The sequence below is a fragment of the Setaria viridis genome, chromosome 9, assembly GCF_005286985.2.
Source record: "Setaria viridis chromosome 9, Setaria_viridis_v4.0, whole genome shotgun sequence".
NCBI lineage: Eukaryota > Viridiplantae > Streptophyta > Magnoliopsida > Poales > Poaceae > Setaria > Setaria viridis.
In genome coordinates this window covers 5,854,159-5,871,051 of record NC_048271.2, presented here as the reverse complement: position 1 = coordinate 5,871,051, position 16,893 = coordinate 5,854,159, and the positions used below count along the sequence as shown (strand labels likewise).

The 16,893-nt window shown below is 49.0% G+C and overlaps 1 protein-coding gene across 1 annotated transcript; it reads left to right on the top strand.

The window, feature by feature from the left end:
- Positions 1-13,261: 13,261 nt before the first annotated feature.
- LOC117839936 (protein WRKY1) lies at positions 13,262-16,469 on the top strand. The gene is made up of 4 exons (XM_034720374.2): positions 13,262-13,498; positions 14,153-15,086; positions 15,178-15,303; positions 15,844-16,469. The coding sequence occupies exons 2-4, from the start codon at positions 14,167-14,169 to the stop codon at positions 15,980-15,982; spliced, it is 1,185 nt and encodes a 394-aa protein (XP_034576265.1). The 5' UTR covers positions 13,262-13,498; positions 14,153-14,166; the 3' UTR covers positions 15,983-16,469.
- Positions 16,470-16,893: the final 424 nt, after the last annotated feature.

Here is a 16,893-nt window from a genome sequence, read left to right as displayed (position 1 = left end):
GTACAACAAAACTGTGCAATTAGTTTTTAATTTCATCTACATTTAGTACTCCATGCATGTACCGTAAGTTTGATGTGATGGGGAATCTTCTTTTTGCATAGTACTAAAGTTAGGAGTTTGAGGTGAACTAAACCAGGGCTTTGTTTAGTACAAATCGATGTCGTTTCGGAGTTTATCCCAACTTCCAAGAGGGCTTTTCTTTTCAGCACGTGAGAAATTGTAGCTAGCTATTTGCCTATTGTCAGTTTGCCGCACAAGAGACGGAAAGAGACGTGCTGGCAGTGAGGACTTGTGCTGGGAGGGAGGGGTCAAGTGGGGCCGGAGGAAGCGGGCGAGAAAAGAGGTCAAGAATCAAGAGGCCGGGCACGTTTTGGTCGTGCCGTGTGCGTCGTATGATCCTGAAACGGGGCGGCAGCCGGCGTGCCGCCCTTAGTTTGGTTCTTACACGTCGCGTTCACGTGTGCGTAGTATACTCTGGTACAGTGGTGCATAGTTTATCTTGTGGCTTTCAGCCGGAGCTTAGCGATCGGCGTCCAGGGTCACCAGCCGGCCGTCATGATTAGATTGACCCCAAAGAAAAATGTTGGTCCGGTTTACTTCCAGGAAATTTCACCCGGGTTAGCCGATTGGAATTGGGTTGTGGATTTACTTTAATCTGCTCGAGTGACGTCGCTGCCGTACGAGCTTATCCTCTGTCCCATCGATGGAGCTAATCATAGCTCATTTTCTCCGAGAAATCACAGAATTCAACGCACGATCCACAGCCGCCAGGGATGGCATTCGGGCTGCGAGTTTGAAACCCGGCGAGTGCGGAGGCGGATTTGGTTTCTCCCCCGCGGGGCTGCGGGTTCGGGGCCCCGAAATGGGTCGGGGCGGGACTGGGTTTTGATTTACCCCGCCGGCATCCACACGCCTCAAAGTTAGATCAAGCCAACAGCCCACAAGCAGGAAGAATACTCAGCACTCAGCCAATGAAGCCAACGAGGCCGGCCCATAATGCCCGCCGCTCCTCCCTCTTTACTTCAACACACAAAGCTCCGGCCCACAACACCCGCCGCTCCTCCCTCTTTACTTCTCTGCGTCGCCCGCCAACCGCCTCTACGTCTGCGCCCGCTGCTCCTCCCTCTGTCCCCACACCGCTCCCTCCCTCTCTTCCCGCGCCGCCGGCCGCTCCTCCCTCTCTTCTCTGCATCGTCTGCCGGTCGCCTCTGCACCCGCCGCTCCACTCCTCCCTATCTCCTTGCGCCACCGGCTGCTCCTCCCTCTCTCCCCGCGCCGCCAGCTGCTCCCTCTCTTTGTGGCGGGATGGAGAGCATTTCGCGACAGCCGGCTAGGAGGAGGGTGTGGTGGCGCTGGTAGAGGTGAGGGGTAGTGGCAGTGCTGGCAAAAAGCAGAGGTGAGGAGCTCGGGGTTCGCAGTCCCCGTCAGGTTTCAAGGTCCCACGGGGTTCAGGGGCGGGTGCAAATTTTTACTCGAAATGAGGTTCAAGGTCGGGTCAGATTTTATTCTCAAATTTCCACCAACCCCGACCCGCCCCGTTGCCATCCTAACAGCCACGCACACAGCAGGCTGACCCACAGGCCCCACATGGCAGGCTGGCGCTGGCACGCGGTGTAGCTTAAGTTGGGCTTGGTGGGCACCCGTTTCACGCTTTGCTCGACATCTTGAGCGGGCCGACTTGGGTCGCAGATCTTGCTTGCCTCGTACAAACGGACTGCATGGGCCATGTTGCATCTCAGACGACGCTAAGCTTGCGATCCATTTGATCACGAAATTTGAGGTAAACTGGGTCGCATATCTTGATGGACTCAGAATTTTGTGAGGCGGAACTCGATCAAAAGCACAGACACCTGCACTGCAAATCTGTCAGTCAGAGTGTCAGACTACAACCAAACCACCATTGTGTGTGTGAGTGCGGTCTGCGGACTGCAGCGATCAAGGGAAGTATGAGGTATTATTCGCTGAATCGCAAGACCAAACAACCATTGTACGGGTGAGATTTTCTTGCAGTCTCTGCACAAAACTATAGAGATGGATGCAACCATGCATTAAACTCCATGAACATCTAAATGGGCAGGGCTGGAGCTTCATTATGGCTATAGGTGGCCATAACCCCCTGGTTTAGGAACTTTCCTTGAGAAAACTGAAAAATTCACCGGAAATACAGTAACAAAAGCATCAATTCTAGTGTGCATTCGTGCAACCCTCTCTCATTTTCGTCCTCCTTTTGCCTGGCTAGGAATTTTTAATAATTAAGAGGAACACGTATCTACTCAGATCGTTTTAGTTGTTCACTTGTTCTATATCAAGCATTCTCAATTTTGATTATGTTTATAGAAAATATGGCAGCATCTACAACATTGAATTTGTTTAGTTAAATCCACTATGAATTAAAATAGATGTTAATATATTCTAATTAACTTAGCAGGGTCACACACCCCGCCTCTTACATAAAAAAATATATTCTATCTTAGGATAAAATAAAAGGATCTATACTTTGGAACAGAGTGAGTAGCTAGCGAAAACACTAAGCTGTAGCCAACATATGTACACGAACGACATGATAACCTATCGAACGAGGCATGCAAACCAGCAGACAAGAACACACCTCCCCGGACCGCACTTACGTACGAAGAAAGGCCCCCAACCTAACCTCGTACAGTGGCCTGAAACACTCCGTTCTCCCCTCCCTCAATTGCACACTCCCATGCCGGCACGTACAATCCATCGCAAGTTTCAGATTCGAGATCAGACCACACTAACACTTGCACCTTGTTACGCCGGCCGGCCGGCCGGCCTCCAAGTGCCGCGTGAGTTGGCCCATACACATATGCTGATATGCCCCAGCATATACGATGCATCAACGACTGAAGAAATTCTCGCGTCCGATCGAGATTCCCGCGTCACGCAGCAACACCAACGAACAACCTCACCGGAGAGCCGAAAAGTAGAAGACCCAGAGGAGGAGAAGAAGAAGACCGGTGGAAAAGGCATGTGAAAGCCGGAGAGAGAGAGAGAGAGAGAGAGAGAGAGATTCACTGATTCAGTGACTTAAAGCCTCGGCCAATCTCGACCGGGCCCTCCTTTTCTTTTCGTTCCAAGTGGAAGCCATGATGCGGGCAGGGGATCAAGCCACGCGCGCCCGGCCGGCCGGTGGCTCGTGGCTGGCCGTGGCCGGCCTTTCCGCGGGGCGGCGACGGCGACAGCGTTCGGCCAGGGCCAGATAAAGCTATAGAGGCTTCGGCGGGCTCAGTCAGATAGGCATAGGCACACCATGCTCTCACGACAACGGCATCATTCCTTCTCGGCTCGGCTAGCTGCTTTATGATCGGCTAGGCGTAGCTTCTGGCCATCGATCCTTTGTGATCATGGTGTTCGACTTCGTTGGATCCATGGAAAAGGCAACGCAAGCAACTAAGCAAGCTATAGCTCAGTTTGTCGATCGCTGCTGCGTGACGCTAGTCAATCGAGCCGCGCTGGAAAGTTTCCGGTAAAGCGCCACTACGGCGTACGCAGCGCACCATATGTCTCCCGCGTGCTCCGATCGCGCGCGCATGGATCGGATAGCGTCGTCGCGCGTGAGTGAGTGCGTGCGTGCGCGCGCTAGTGGGAAAATCCGTGGCGCGTTGCGAATTCTCGACCGATACTGCACTTGCGCCTGTCTCCCCGTCCGCTGATCAGTGGCAGAGTGCAACGCCATAAGCTCTGCAGAATTACCACAAGATCCTCTCTCCTTTTCTTTTCTTTTTGGAGCTAGCGTAAGCTTTGCGTGTGTGTTGCTATGGATCTTTTGTTTAGGCTGAACACGGTAGTATATGACAGCAGAAAAAACATATGTGGTCAGCAGCTGTAGCAGGTCTCTGAATCTCTGATATTTTCTTCGAATTCTCCGGTGTGCATGGCGTTCGAACGGTGGGAGGGGACGTACGGCCGTTGGCACGCCGGGCCGGCCCGGTCAAGGCCTCATGAGGGCTGGAGCGAGCGGCGGCACGCAACCGCGCGGCGCGTTGTCGAAAGGACGCCGCTGATCCGAAAGCATACGTAACACAGTTCTGACCGGCTTTTCGCACCCCCATCGACTCCTCGTTCGAGACGATACGAAACGCAACCACGCGTGTGCAGTTGGCGCGCGTGCGTCCATGCGACCAGCGTGGCGGGACATGTTGCGTCAGGATCGAGCACAGAACGAAGGGTTGTGCATGCATGGATCGTGGCTACTTTGTCGTGTGACCGAAAGGAGAAAAGAGCTGGAACAAAACAAGCTTGGCTTTGGCTGCGCCGACTAGCGCGCGCGCGCGCGGCTTTGGCTTCGCTTGGGGCGTGTGCGTCCAAGGCCGGGACTGTGCCGGGGTCTCGGAGACCGTGACGTGACAAACTGATGACCCGCGCGATCGATCGAGAACGACCGGGGCCGGGCTGGTTCACGTCCACGGATCCGGAGAAGGACTTCAAGCCTTTATTAGCATCCCCGACAAGCTGCATCTCTTGGGCTAGTTACGTGCAAGACTACTCGTGTACTGCATACGAAGGTACCAAGACTGAGACACGTCCGGAAGAATTGGCCGATCCGGATTGTAGCAGACCAGAACGTCGACGAATCAGCATTCCTGCCGACATGCCCATCGTTGCTGGGAAACTATGATTGCCACTGGGACAAATCATACCCAAATCCAAGTATATAGAGCCTGTTCGCGGCTGTGATTCTTGCCGTTATACTGTAGCTGCGGCTGCAGCTCCATCAACACCATCTCAGCCAAACAGTTAATATTATCCAATCCTCATCGTCCCTATTCTTATCCATATCCAATGGATAATTAATTTTGTACCAGATACTATGTATATTTAATGGATAAATTATACCCTCTCAGTACCGTACCCTCCACATTTCTAATGAATATACCCTCTCCATTTAAGATAGGTATGGATTTGAGTATGAGTTATGGGTACCCAGCAACATGCCTATAGCAAACTATATGTCAAGCACAGTAGGCGTGGCCCGTGAGATTCTCTAAAAATATGTGCATGTTTTATCGGGTTTAAACTGGTGATGAAACGAGTCAAAGCTATTGTTGAGAGTAATCATGAGAATCAGACTTATTGGAGGACCTGTCAGGTGGCACCTTCTTCGTATCAGAGTCGTAGCATTGAGCCATTGACAAGCATGTAGTATTAAGTTGTAGGGGCTTGAGTGCAATTTCGCCATGAATAATTAATTATCCGCTAGCGTGGACGCTCAGTCACACTGTATCAGGACGAACCGGGCCATACAGCATCGCCATCATCCCGCGGTGTTTCAGAGAACACGATGATTATTCATTCATGGCCGTATTAGCAGTACACAGTAGGGAGAGGCCATAATAATTAGGGGGTTGGAGGGGATCATCATCATCGCAGCTAGCCCGCCACTTGTTCCTGATCCAAAGATGACGACGACGATCGCACGTGCGCGCTGCTGGGTGGTGGCTGCCGAGCTGTTGTTGGGTAGCGCCAACTATCATTAGGGGGCGTACTTTAAGCTCATCTTCCTCCTTGTTGTCACAGCCCATCACAGTAAGCCCTGTAGGTACGGTGCGTAGGTGAATACCTGAACATATGCTTTTGCATGGTATCGACCCCATGAATGTAGGTGAAGTAGTCATGTATGTTAATCGTTTTTGGTTGTACGAATGGCATTTTTCTGGCACTGTCTTTTTTGGCTTCAAGCTATTATTACCGCCAGGTGGATTTTGCTTTTCTCAAGTATTTCTACAGGTTAAGATTTAGCTAGATGTTAATTTTAAGGTGATAAAATATATAGTAAACTCCCACCAACTCAAAGGATCCTGTAAATTTCCTCTTCAAAGTAGTTTTTTTTTTGCCCCCGCATTATTAACACTTGTTCTATGAAATGCCCACTAACTTAAAATAATTAGGACGGTTTACACTCGTCATCTAACGATTGGTACGACGTCCGACAATCCCTGAAAGCCTTCTTCGCAATGATGAGAAAAGCCGGGATAAAATATTTGCCGCGCCAAAATCCTTTCTGCACAGGATCGAATTAAGTTGTTTGGAGGGAACCTAGAACGAAAACCTTCTTTAATTTTTCTCACATGCACATGCCCTACACGTATGTTCGTGCCGCAAATCGATCGGATAATGCTGCCGTATCATGCGTAGCCTTTTCCTCAGGACTAATCTTGCCACGACACTTGGGATTCTACCTAAGCGCGATCTCGGTACACTTCCGAAGAAAAACAATATCCTCAACGAACTAAAGTGTTCCGGCTTAGGAAAAGAGAGAATATATAAAGTCATCGTCGTGAGTAGTGACTTGTGAGTTTGCCCTAGATTTTTTCGGAAAAAAATATATAGTCACCTGTGAGTGTTCCTAACAAAATATATGGCGACCCGTGACCGTGAGTGGAGCAGCCTCCCCTGCTTCGTTTCTAGAAAAAAAAATATAAAGTATGTCATCGTGTGGGTAGTGACTTGTGAGTTTGCCCTAGAATTTTTCGAAAAAAATAGTGGCTTGTGAGTGTGTTCGTAACAAAAAAATATTGCGACCCGTGAGTGGAGCACCCTCCCCTGCTTCGTTTCTAGACGGGCGCGCGGGCGGGACCAGCCCGACCGGAGCTCGTCAACTTGTGCTGGTCTAGTCGGAAGACGGCGGTGGGCACGGGCACGGCCGCGCGGCGCCTGCGCGCGCGTGCGCCCGGGGGCAGCCAAACGAGGGAGGGTGGCCACGGTGGGGCCCGTCTGGCGGTGAGCGTGGTGGAGGGGAGGGGGTGGACCCGCACGCGGCTCGAAGCACTGCCCGGCCGGGTCGGCGTTGGGCCCGCGGCTCCTTTGTCTTGTACGTGTTGCGCGGTCATTCGCGCGGTAACTCTCCAACGGCTTCAGGGGTGGAGGCGCGGATCTTCTGCGGAGGCTTGCCTCGCGGGTTAGACTTTTTAAACGGCTACGGCTAAGCCGCTAAGGTTAGATTGGGGAAAGCTAAATCTCGAGTGTTTCATCCCACCCTCACACTTGAATTTTTCTCTTCCCATCTATTCCCCTTCTTCTCTACCTCCAGCAAGCCTTTAGGGTTGGGGGTTTCGAGGGACGGGTGCTTACCGGTGTACGACAGACTTAGAGGGAACTCCGGGCGGCAGGTAGCGGGAGAGACGGCGGTGATGGACCTCCGGTTGAGCAGTAGAGGTAGCAGGGCGTCAAGCTCCAACTAGTTCGCGTTGCGGCAATGGAGTGCGGCGGCGGTACGCCGCCGGAGCTGGCCGGGTAGCCGGTGGTGGCGGGGGAGCATGGCCGAACTTGGTGAAGAAGATGTTGGGGTGGGTGAAGCTCGGAGAGGATAAGCGCTGAGCGGCGGATTTGGTAGCGGGGATGCCACCGGAGCTGGGCAGGGTGCCGGTGGCATGCGGGGGCGAGCGCGCACCGCATGCAGGCCGGCGACGCGTTGGGTCGGAGGGGGGGACTCGGGTTGTGCGGTTTGATGGATGAGGAAGATGAAGAGATAAGGTGGAGTGAGGTACATTTCCGAGGCGTCCATATGATATTCGAGGGTCAAAAAATCGAGTGCTGCGAGGGGATGCAACACTCGCCCACCTTGTAGACGGTCCCGATTAGATTTCGAGCGGTATAGAATACTGGATAGTTTGCTCTATAAATCGCACCGCAGAATGCATGAAATGCCACTGATAATATTGGATTCCGTAAAATGCAATATATCAAAAAAGAAAAAAAACACGAAGAATAGATAGAAAAAATATGCATGCATTGTGGTGAATTTTAGTTTGTTCCGAATCTTGATGCATGGGTTAATCCAATCCATTTAAAGATGTGAGCTCTAGCAAGCTAGATTCTTTATAGTTCAATATATATTAGCAATATACTCATTAGCTTATTTTCCTTCTTGACTATAAGTTGAGCATGGCTCTTTAATCTCTAGTGATCACTAGTTAACTACACTTGGTTATTATCACTACTTCAAAGTTGATTGGGTTTAAACTAGCAATGAAAAGATTATGATGTCTACGAAAATATATCTAGTTGTGTTGATGAGTGAACAAGGGATATCCTAGACAGCATCGAAACCATGTAGACGCCAGTATGTAGCGAGCTACGTGACACCGTAGTCCACTACATGTGGCACGTAAATTGCCATATGCCTCATGGCTGGTACTGGTATACATGGCACCTAATGCTATTGCCCGTTGCAACCTGGCAGGTAAACTTTCACGTGTCTTATAGCTAGTAAGCAAGACACCAAATGATATACCCATGACAACCAAGCATGTAAACACCACACGTCTCATGGGAAATACGCGTGACAGATAATGCCATAGCTCGCTACAATTTGTCTCTAAACTTCCACTTATCTCACGATTAGTATGTGAGACACCAAATACCATAGTCTGCTATAACTTGGCAAGCAAACTCCCGCACATCTCATAACTAGTATGAGTGATAAGGGGTACCCGACTTTCTCAAAGTAGAATCTGGATATGCCGTGAAATCCGACAAATTGGGTGAACAACACACTAATGCAACACACCTTTCACATCGAATTCGCAAAACTACAGGGTTGATAAGCAATCCACTCGACCACGCAAAAGTGAATTGAATTTCCCCCACAATTCCTAGCGGAAAAACAAGAACAATCTTATGGCACAAACTCTCAATTCCCTATCTAGTTATCGGTTTGCAAGAGGCTAACCCTAGATGAGAACAAGAGCATATGCTGCAAGTTTTGATATATAATAAATGTGGTCTGACCTCTCAGGTCGTGTACATGGTTATATATAACCCTACAATAGTTTTGGACCCACTTGGACTCGAGTATGTTACAAAACAGAAAACCTAAGTTACCACTGACGTCTTGCTTCAACAATTGCGGCCGCCTCAGAAGGAATATGATAGCAGGACCGGATCTGTTGGAAAGAGCGGCCACCTCAGAAGGAATATGATAGCAGCTTTCCAATGGATCCGGTCATGCTATCATATTCCTTCTGAGGTGGCCGCAATTGTTGAAGCAAGACGTCAGTTGTAACTTAGGTTTTCTGTTTTGTAACATACTTGAGTCCAAGTCGGCCCAAAACTATTGTAGTCACCCCAATCCAACTTCATATGGAGGAGTTATACTATTTTTACTCTATGTCTATCTGGTGGGTCCAAACCTCCGAACCAAATTAAGCCCCTTCTATCATTTGTTTTCATGATTGGCTCGGCTTGAATGCGTGCAGGACCACAATAGGACGTCTCCCACGCCCTTTGAACTTTCCCTCTAGTGCTGGAACCGTCCTCCCTTTCCTCCCTCATGATTCCATTATCAAATACTTGTGCTGTTAGGCATAACTTCATTTCAGCAAGCCTCTTCTTTTGTTCCTTAGTCTTGACCTCCAATGATACTAGTCCTTCAAACCTGAGAACAAGAAAAGTACATGCATTAGGTAGTATACTATCCTCATCAAAAATATGTACATTACTAAGGAATAGATTCACCTTATTTTGTATTTCCCGTGCACATGCTGGTGTTATTGGTCCTTTGTTTGCATTGGGAATATTATCTTGATCATTCAAAGCAATAGCCATAGTAGAAGAATGTGAGGAGCTTGGGAGATCCTCATCATCCTCCCCCTCTTGAAAATGATTCGTCCTCGAATCTGATTATTTTGGTCCAAAAAAGGAGATAAATCAGCAACATTAAATGTGTTACTCACCTTGTATTTACCTTCTGGAAGCTCTATCTTGTAAGCATTATCATTGCCTTTCCCATCAACAACATTTGCTCTGCTAGTTCGTGTCATAGTTAAATTCCTATCTACGACAGCAAATGTATATGTGGAAAAAAATGTGGAAAGCACTCAACCTCACCCTCTTACCACTCAAAGTTCTTACCTTACGATGAGACGAGGGGCTGATCACACTCTGGTGGTAGTGATAAAATCAAAAGGTGATGGTTAAGCGAATTCAATGTTTAGGAGTAATTGCAATGAGTAGTAAATATGTGGAGCTTGGAGGGCTGTATTTATCCTAGCAAATCTGTACTCTTGATGTTGTCTCGTTAAGTAGAAATCCAAACAAGAACATGATGCTTAGTAGCTAATCAAAGATATAAGTGGAAAAAAGTAACTCAGACGCAAATATAAATGGATCTTGATGCAACCAAGAAACGAGCTATACAATCTGAAATTTGGAAATAAGAGCTCACGTTGCACAAGATATCGAGAGGCGCTAGCTGATTGCTCAAACAAACAATTAGGGCTACAAGATTTGCACAATGTGATAGCAAATTAAATCCGATCAATAGCAAATATGTAATAAATGTGGTGACCAAATCACATTCTTTTTTTTTCTTACTGAATTCTTTTTTTCTTCTCTTCTTTCTTCCTCTTTTTTTCGACTATGGTCAACATAACAGATTTGTAATATGATTCACAAAGGTGATAATGTGCAAAGCCCTCGAGCAACTTCCTATAGCTAGTCTCAATAAGTTCAAAGTTATCACAAATGATAGATTTTGGCTCACAATTTTTATTTTTGAATTTATAGACTCTGAATAGAATAGAAAACTTGACAAGATGAAAGAAGAAAAATAAAGAATAGCACAAAAGGATACACAAAGGAATTATGATCAGCAAGCTAAACACGTTTCCAATGGACTAAAACCTAACAAAACTCACAAGAATAACAGATTGCAAACTAAGCGTTGATATTTTTTTTAGCTTTTGTATAGGACAGTAAACAAATATGTAGCTAGGGTAAAGATCCTACCGAGAAAACCTTACTCTAATTACCAAATGATACGGAGGTGGCTCGATCTTCTCGATGTAGGATCGTTGAACCACATGTAGTGGTAGAAAGATAACTATTGTACCCTCTCCATGGACCAGAAAGCACAATCTCGATAAGTTTCCATCGAACCCTTAATTCCCAGCGAAAAAGCAAGAAAAATCTTCGGCGGAGCACCCGATTCCCCTTCTATGATACACATAGGAAGAACAGGCATGAGACCCTCATCATGGAGAAGCAAATAGCTAAATCAATTCATAATTCGAGTCTAAGGTTACATGGACGCACACACTCCTAACTTATATAGTACCTAAGGGAACCTAAAACCTAAAGATTGGACTCTCAGAAACTTTGGACTCAATCTGCCATCTTCTTCTCTTTTGAATTGCGGTACATATTTAAGGAACCTTGGCTTGGGACTCCATCCATCACATGGGAAATCAATTAGCTTTCCAAAGAGTACTCAAACGTCCAAAACGGACTCCATACATAGGAGATATGGACATCTTAATCTAGGGTTGTCAGGCTGTGACGTGGCAATCGGAATTGAATTCAAATCTTCCAATCTTCGAACTTCTTCTTAATTCCGGATCAAATCCTTACCAAACTTGAAGAATGAAGTCTTTAAATCCCTTCTAAATTTATGGTAGAGTCGGATATGATAAACAATGGCTTCTAGAATAGAGACTCTCCACGTTTTACAATCCACGCTCGTACAGAACTTCAAATGTTGTAAGGTTTGATCCGTTGGAAAGAAGACTTGATACCCTTTATAAATCTCACCTTTTAAATCTATGAAATTTTTTGTATTGGTCGTACAACTCAAGATAGATGACTACCAGAACAGACGACTCTGTAACTTGCGTTCCTGATCCTCATCAATGGGCGACATCAAATGCCACATCCCGTTGCAACTTTGTCATGTGAACTTCCACCTTGCTCATGGCTTATATGCAAGACGTCTAATGCCACAATTCGCTGCAACATGTCATAAAACTTGCACTTATTTAATTGCACCTAATGCCATATGGCCCGTTTACAATCTGTTAAAAATTTCCATGTGTCATGGCTAGTACGTGAGACACCAAATGTCATTGCTTACCGCAACTTGTCACAGGAGCCACGGCACATCTCATTGCTAGTACACGACCCACCTAACACTATAGCCTGATGCTAGCTGGCACGAAAACTTCCATGCGTCTAATGGCTAGTATGCGTATCACATATAGGCTAAACAAAACCACAGTATACGTCTAGTACCTAGCTGATTTCGCACTTATCTAATTGCTAGTATTCGAGGCACCTAATGCTATATAGCCCATTGCAACCTGTCACGCAAACTTCCACCCGTCTCATGAATAGTCCCCGATGCACCAAATGTCATAGTCTATTGTAACTTGTCATGTGAGCCTCGACACGTCTCATGACTAGTGCACCTAACACTATAGCATTATGCTAGCTGGCACGGAAACTTCCATGCATCTAATGTCTAGTATACGTATCACCCGCACGCAGGCCAAACAAACCACGATATACGTCTAGTATCTAGCCGGTTTCGCACTGGCTGGTATTCGAGGTACCTAATGCCATATTGCCTCTTGCAACCTATCATGTAAACTTCCACGCGTCCCATGGATAGTACCCAATGCACCAAATGTCATATCCTACTGTAACTTGTCACATGAGCCTCGACACGTCTCAAGACTAGCATACCTTATGCAACAGTCTAATGCTAGCTGGCACGAAAACTTCCATGCGTCTGATGGCCAGCATGCGCATCGCCCGCGCAGGCCAAATAAACCACGACATACGATCGGTATCTAGCCGGTTTATCTCGTGTCCATATTATAGCAACATTAATTAAACACTACGAGACGTTGCTCTAGCTACTACTATAAATGAGATATCTAGAAAAAGATTTGCTATAACTGAGGACTGCATTGTTATATGATCTGGATATCCTTTGGGTTGGATTTAAAGTATATTTTGCTAGCACAATTAGTTCCAGCAAGAAAACTGCAGCAACACCACAAACTCGCACACAGCGCACCACACCGGCATCCAACGCACGCGAGAGGCGAAGCCAACGCCCAACGCTCACGAGGAGCAGGAAGGGGGAGGAGAGAGAAACCGCGGGGCCCAGCAGACCACCACTGCGGCTGGCCTCTGACACAGCTCACACCTTTGACGAAACGGCAGCAGCCCGGCCGGAGTCCAGCGCCAGCAGCCCCACCACCACCACCACCCTCCCGAAGAAAAATAAATAAATAAAAATCCGAGACAAAGAAAAAGTCCAAGAGCAGGACAGGGACGGGCTCGATGGACGGCCGGGATCGCCCCGGGGCCCACCTCCCCCGCAGGATGTTTTGAGCACGCCCGGCCCGAGGAAGGAATACGAGACGAGAGAGAGAGAATAAAGAAAGGCGGAAAAGCGAGAGCACTGCCTGCGCGGCTGCGCCACCCCCCCTACCAGTATTTGTTTGTTTATTTATTTATAATCGCTCACTCTCCGCTCTGCCTGCCTCGCCCCCGTCCGTCCTTGGACTCACATACCACTCCGTCCCCGCAGACTGCCACCGCTGCTCCTCCCTGCTTCTTCTTCGTCGCCTGTACCAGCCGAGTGCGGGGGCGTCCCTGCCCTCCTCCTCCTCCACCCCACCTCTCCAGTTCGTCGTCTCCAGTCTCCACCGAGGCGGGGGCGGCGCGGCCGGGGGCTTCGCTCCGCGAGGTATGCTGACTGCCTTCTCCCGCTTCGTTTTACGGTCTTTGCATGCGCGTATGTGCTCTGTTGATTCTGTTCGGATTCGGTGCCGAGCTTTGCGCCATGGATGGGGAGCGCCGGAGCGGAGTAGCCGATTGCTTGCCGGTGTAGATTTTTTTCTCTCCCCGATCGTTTTTTCCTAGTGGTTGTGTTTTAAGGGGACGAAGAGTAGGAGGGTGGTGGTCTGCTGCGGGGTTCTCTCTGCCTGCTAGCGTCGTGTAGGTTTCAGGTGTTTGTTGGGTTGTCATGTTGCCTAATTTTAGTACTGATTTGGACCATTTGAGCGCCATGTCGCCGTGCTCGGATGCCCAATTCTAGCGCGCCCCGGTCGCCGAAATGCCGCCCTCATGTGCCTCATCATTGTGGGGGGAATCTGCCGCGGCGCCGAGTCGAGCTGCCACTTATTTATTCGGGCTCGAAATCTAGGGGGAGGTTGCGGTCTTTTATGGCATGGAATGATTAGAGCCGCCACCGGCGTATCAACCTGTGTCCCTCTCGTAGAGTACTACCGTGTTTTTTTTTTCTTTTGTACTGAAGGAAATGTTTGCGGTATAACTCCAAGAAATGCTGTGTTTTGCTCAAGCAGAGGCTGATTTCAGTGGGTGGTTTGGTTGGTTGCAGGGAGGGGGAAGGGGATGGAGGGGATGGAGGAGGCCAACAGGGCGGCGGTGGAGAGCTGCCACCGGGTGCTGGCGCTCCTCTCCAACCCGCGCGGCCAGCTCGTCCCCAACAAGGATCTCGTCGCGGCGACGGGGGAGGCCGTCGGCAAGTTCGGTTCCCTCACCGCCAAGCTCTCCAACTCCAACGGCAATGGCCTCCAGGGCCACGCCAGGGTCAGGAAGATCAAGAAGCCCCTGCCCATCTTCGACAGCAACCTCTTCCTGGAGAGCTCTGCGGTGGCCGTCGCCGCTGCCACTCCAGCCAAGGCGCCCAGCGCGAGCCCGATCACTGGCCTCCAGCTGTTCCCGAGGTACCAGATGGAGGGCTCGTCGTCAAAGGATCCTATCAGGATCCATACCCAGTTCCCCAAGAGGTTGATGCTAGAGAACCCGGCTGCTGCTTTGGAGGGGCCATCTTCGCAGGCCCCTCCGGTCCATATGGTCCAGCCGGTGTCCGTCGCGCCCCCAGCGGGGACGCCGACACCGGCATTGCCTGCAGCACACCTTCATTTCATCCAGCAGCAGCAGAGCTACCAGAGGTTTCAGCTCATGCAGCAGATGAAGATTCAGAACGAGATGATGAAGAGGAGCATTGGGGATCAGGGTGGTAGCTTAAGTGGCGGTGGCGGGGGTGGTGCTAAGGGGGTGAATCTCAAGTTTGACACCTCGAATTGCACGGCGTCATCGTCTCGCTCGTTCCTTTCATCTCTGAGCATGGAAGGGAGCCTTGCGAGTTTTGATGGAAGCCGGGCCAGCAGGCCTTTCCAGCTAGTTAGTGGCTCTCAGGCATCTAGCACGCCTGAGCTGGGCCTTGTGCAGAGGAAGAGGTGCACTGGTAGGGAGGATGGGAGTGGTCGGTGCGCAACTGGGAGCCGGTGCCATTGCTCGAAGAAAAGGTTGGAATTCTTGGTGATGAGTTTGTAGCTGGCTATTGATCTCATGATCCCTTTTTTTTTCTGAATATCACATTTTTGTATGTAATTGCAGGAAGCTGAGGATAAGGAGGTCCATCAAAGTCCCTGCAATAAGCAACAAGGTTGCAGATATACCAGCTGATGAGTTCTCATGGAGGAAGTATGGGCAGAAGCCCATAAAGGGATCCCCACATCCTAGGTACTAAATACTTGGCCCTCGTTGACCCTTTAAGCCAGAGTATAATGCTGTTCATATTTAACACGTCTTTGTTCTTCTATTGATTTTGTACTCGCCAGTTTATAGTACAGCCGTTGCCATTTGCTGACTCGATGGTATTTAAGTTACACGCAACACAACTACCATTTTTCTTGAGTCCAAGTTAGAATATCTTGTTTACCTATTCTGCGATTCATGGTCACCGATGAAGTAGACACCACAAAGGATTAGTGATACGAAAAATCTGAGCAAATGTTTTGCCTCCTACTGTTTGGATGATGCTTATAGCTTTGGGTTATTTTGCTTCTAGTGGAGTCATTTTGTTCTGTTACCTGATTTGCAATAAGCATTCTGACTGCTGAGCATACATGTGGTTTGAAAGAAACCTGTTCTGATTCTGGTAGTATGGCTGTTGCAATCCAAGAAAGGTTATAGCTGGCCATCCTCTTCGCAACACAGTTATCTTGTTCCTTTGTCAAATATGCATATTGCAAATATTCACATAAGCTCACTGCCTTCCAGGGGTTACTACAAGTGTAGCAGTGTGAGAGGCTGCCCAGCAAGGAAGCACGTCGAGAGGTGCGTCGACGACCCCTCGATGCTGATTGTTACCTATGAAGGCGATCACAACCACAACCGAGTGGTAGCCCAGCCAGCCTGATCTTTCAGGCTATCAGGTGAAGACCTGCTTCTATAGCCATCCTCCCTACCTAGACAAGGGAGGACAAAAACAACAACAACCAGAAGAAGAGACTAGTGTCTGTACATATGTTCTGCTTCTAACAGTTGGGGAGGTGGGGAGAGTCAGTTAGCTAGCTCTTTCAGAAGAACCAATGGCGAAAGAAGGAAACTTATGGTGCAGGTGGTCGGTGGCGAAAGCCGAAAGGAGTGTTAGTTCCTCATCAAAGACTCATAGTTTTGTAGCTTTGATTTCCCTTTTGTGTTAAAATGCTGTGCTAGGAGGGCCCATCCTGTGGTTTTGCAGCGCGACATTGAGCTGCAGTTGTATGTCTGGGGATGGTGTTACTGTGTTAGGGGATTGGATCCGAGAAGAAGGCATAAGGCAGGGAAGTGCCTGTAAAAGTTGCTACACCTAGGAACAGAATGTACCCTCATCTTCAGTCGGTGGTACAATCTTTGTCGAGGCAGTGGGTTTGGTTTGGTCTGTCTGTGGTGCGTTGTTTGTTAGCGCGATCGTGATGCTGCGATGCGTGGGACTGCCGCCTCTGATCGTGCGGCAGTCGCAGCGGCACTCGTACTGGGGCGTCCTGCCGTTTGAGTTCCCTGCGATCTGCCTGTACGTGGTGGTGTCTCGGCTGTCTTGAGTTCTGACGATGCTTAGACAGTTCGACATCTCCATGACTCCATCACAGTGGCCTTGGTGGTGGGACCAGGGATTCACGAGCGAGCTATCTCTGATCTCTCTCTTGCCGGGTCGTCGTGGACTCGTGGGCCGTTCACCCTGGGCAAATGCGGCATTTGGATAGTAGCCGCGATTTGGCACGCCATGTCTTCCGCAGTTCAGTTTTGCGTGCCCAGCCGGCCAATTTGTGGGCGGCTGAATCGGCCGCC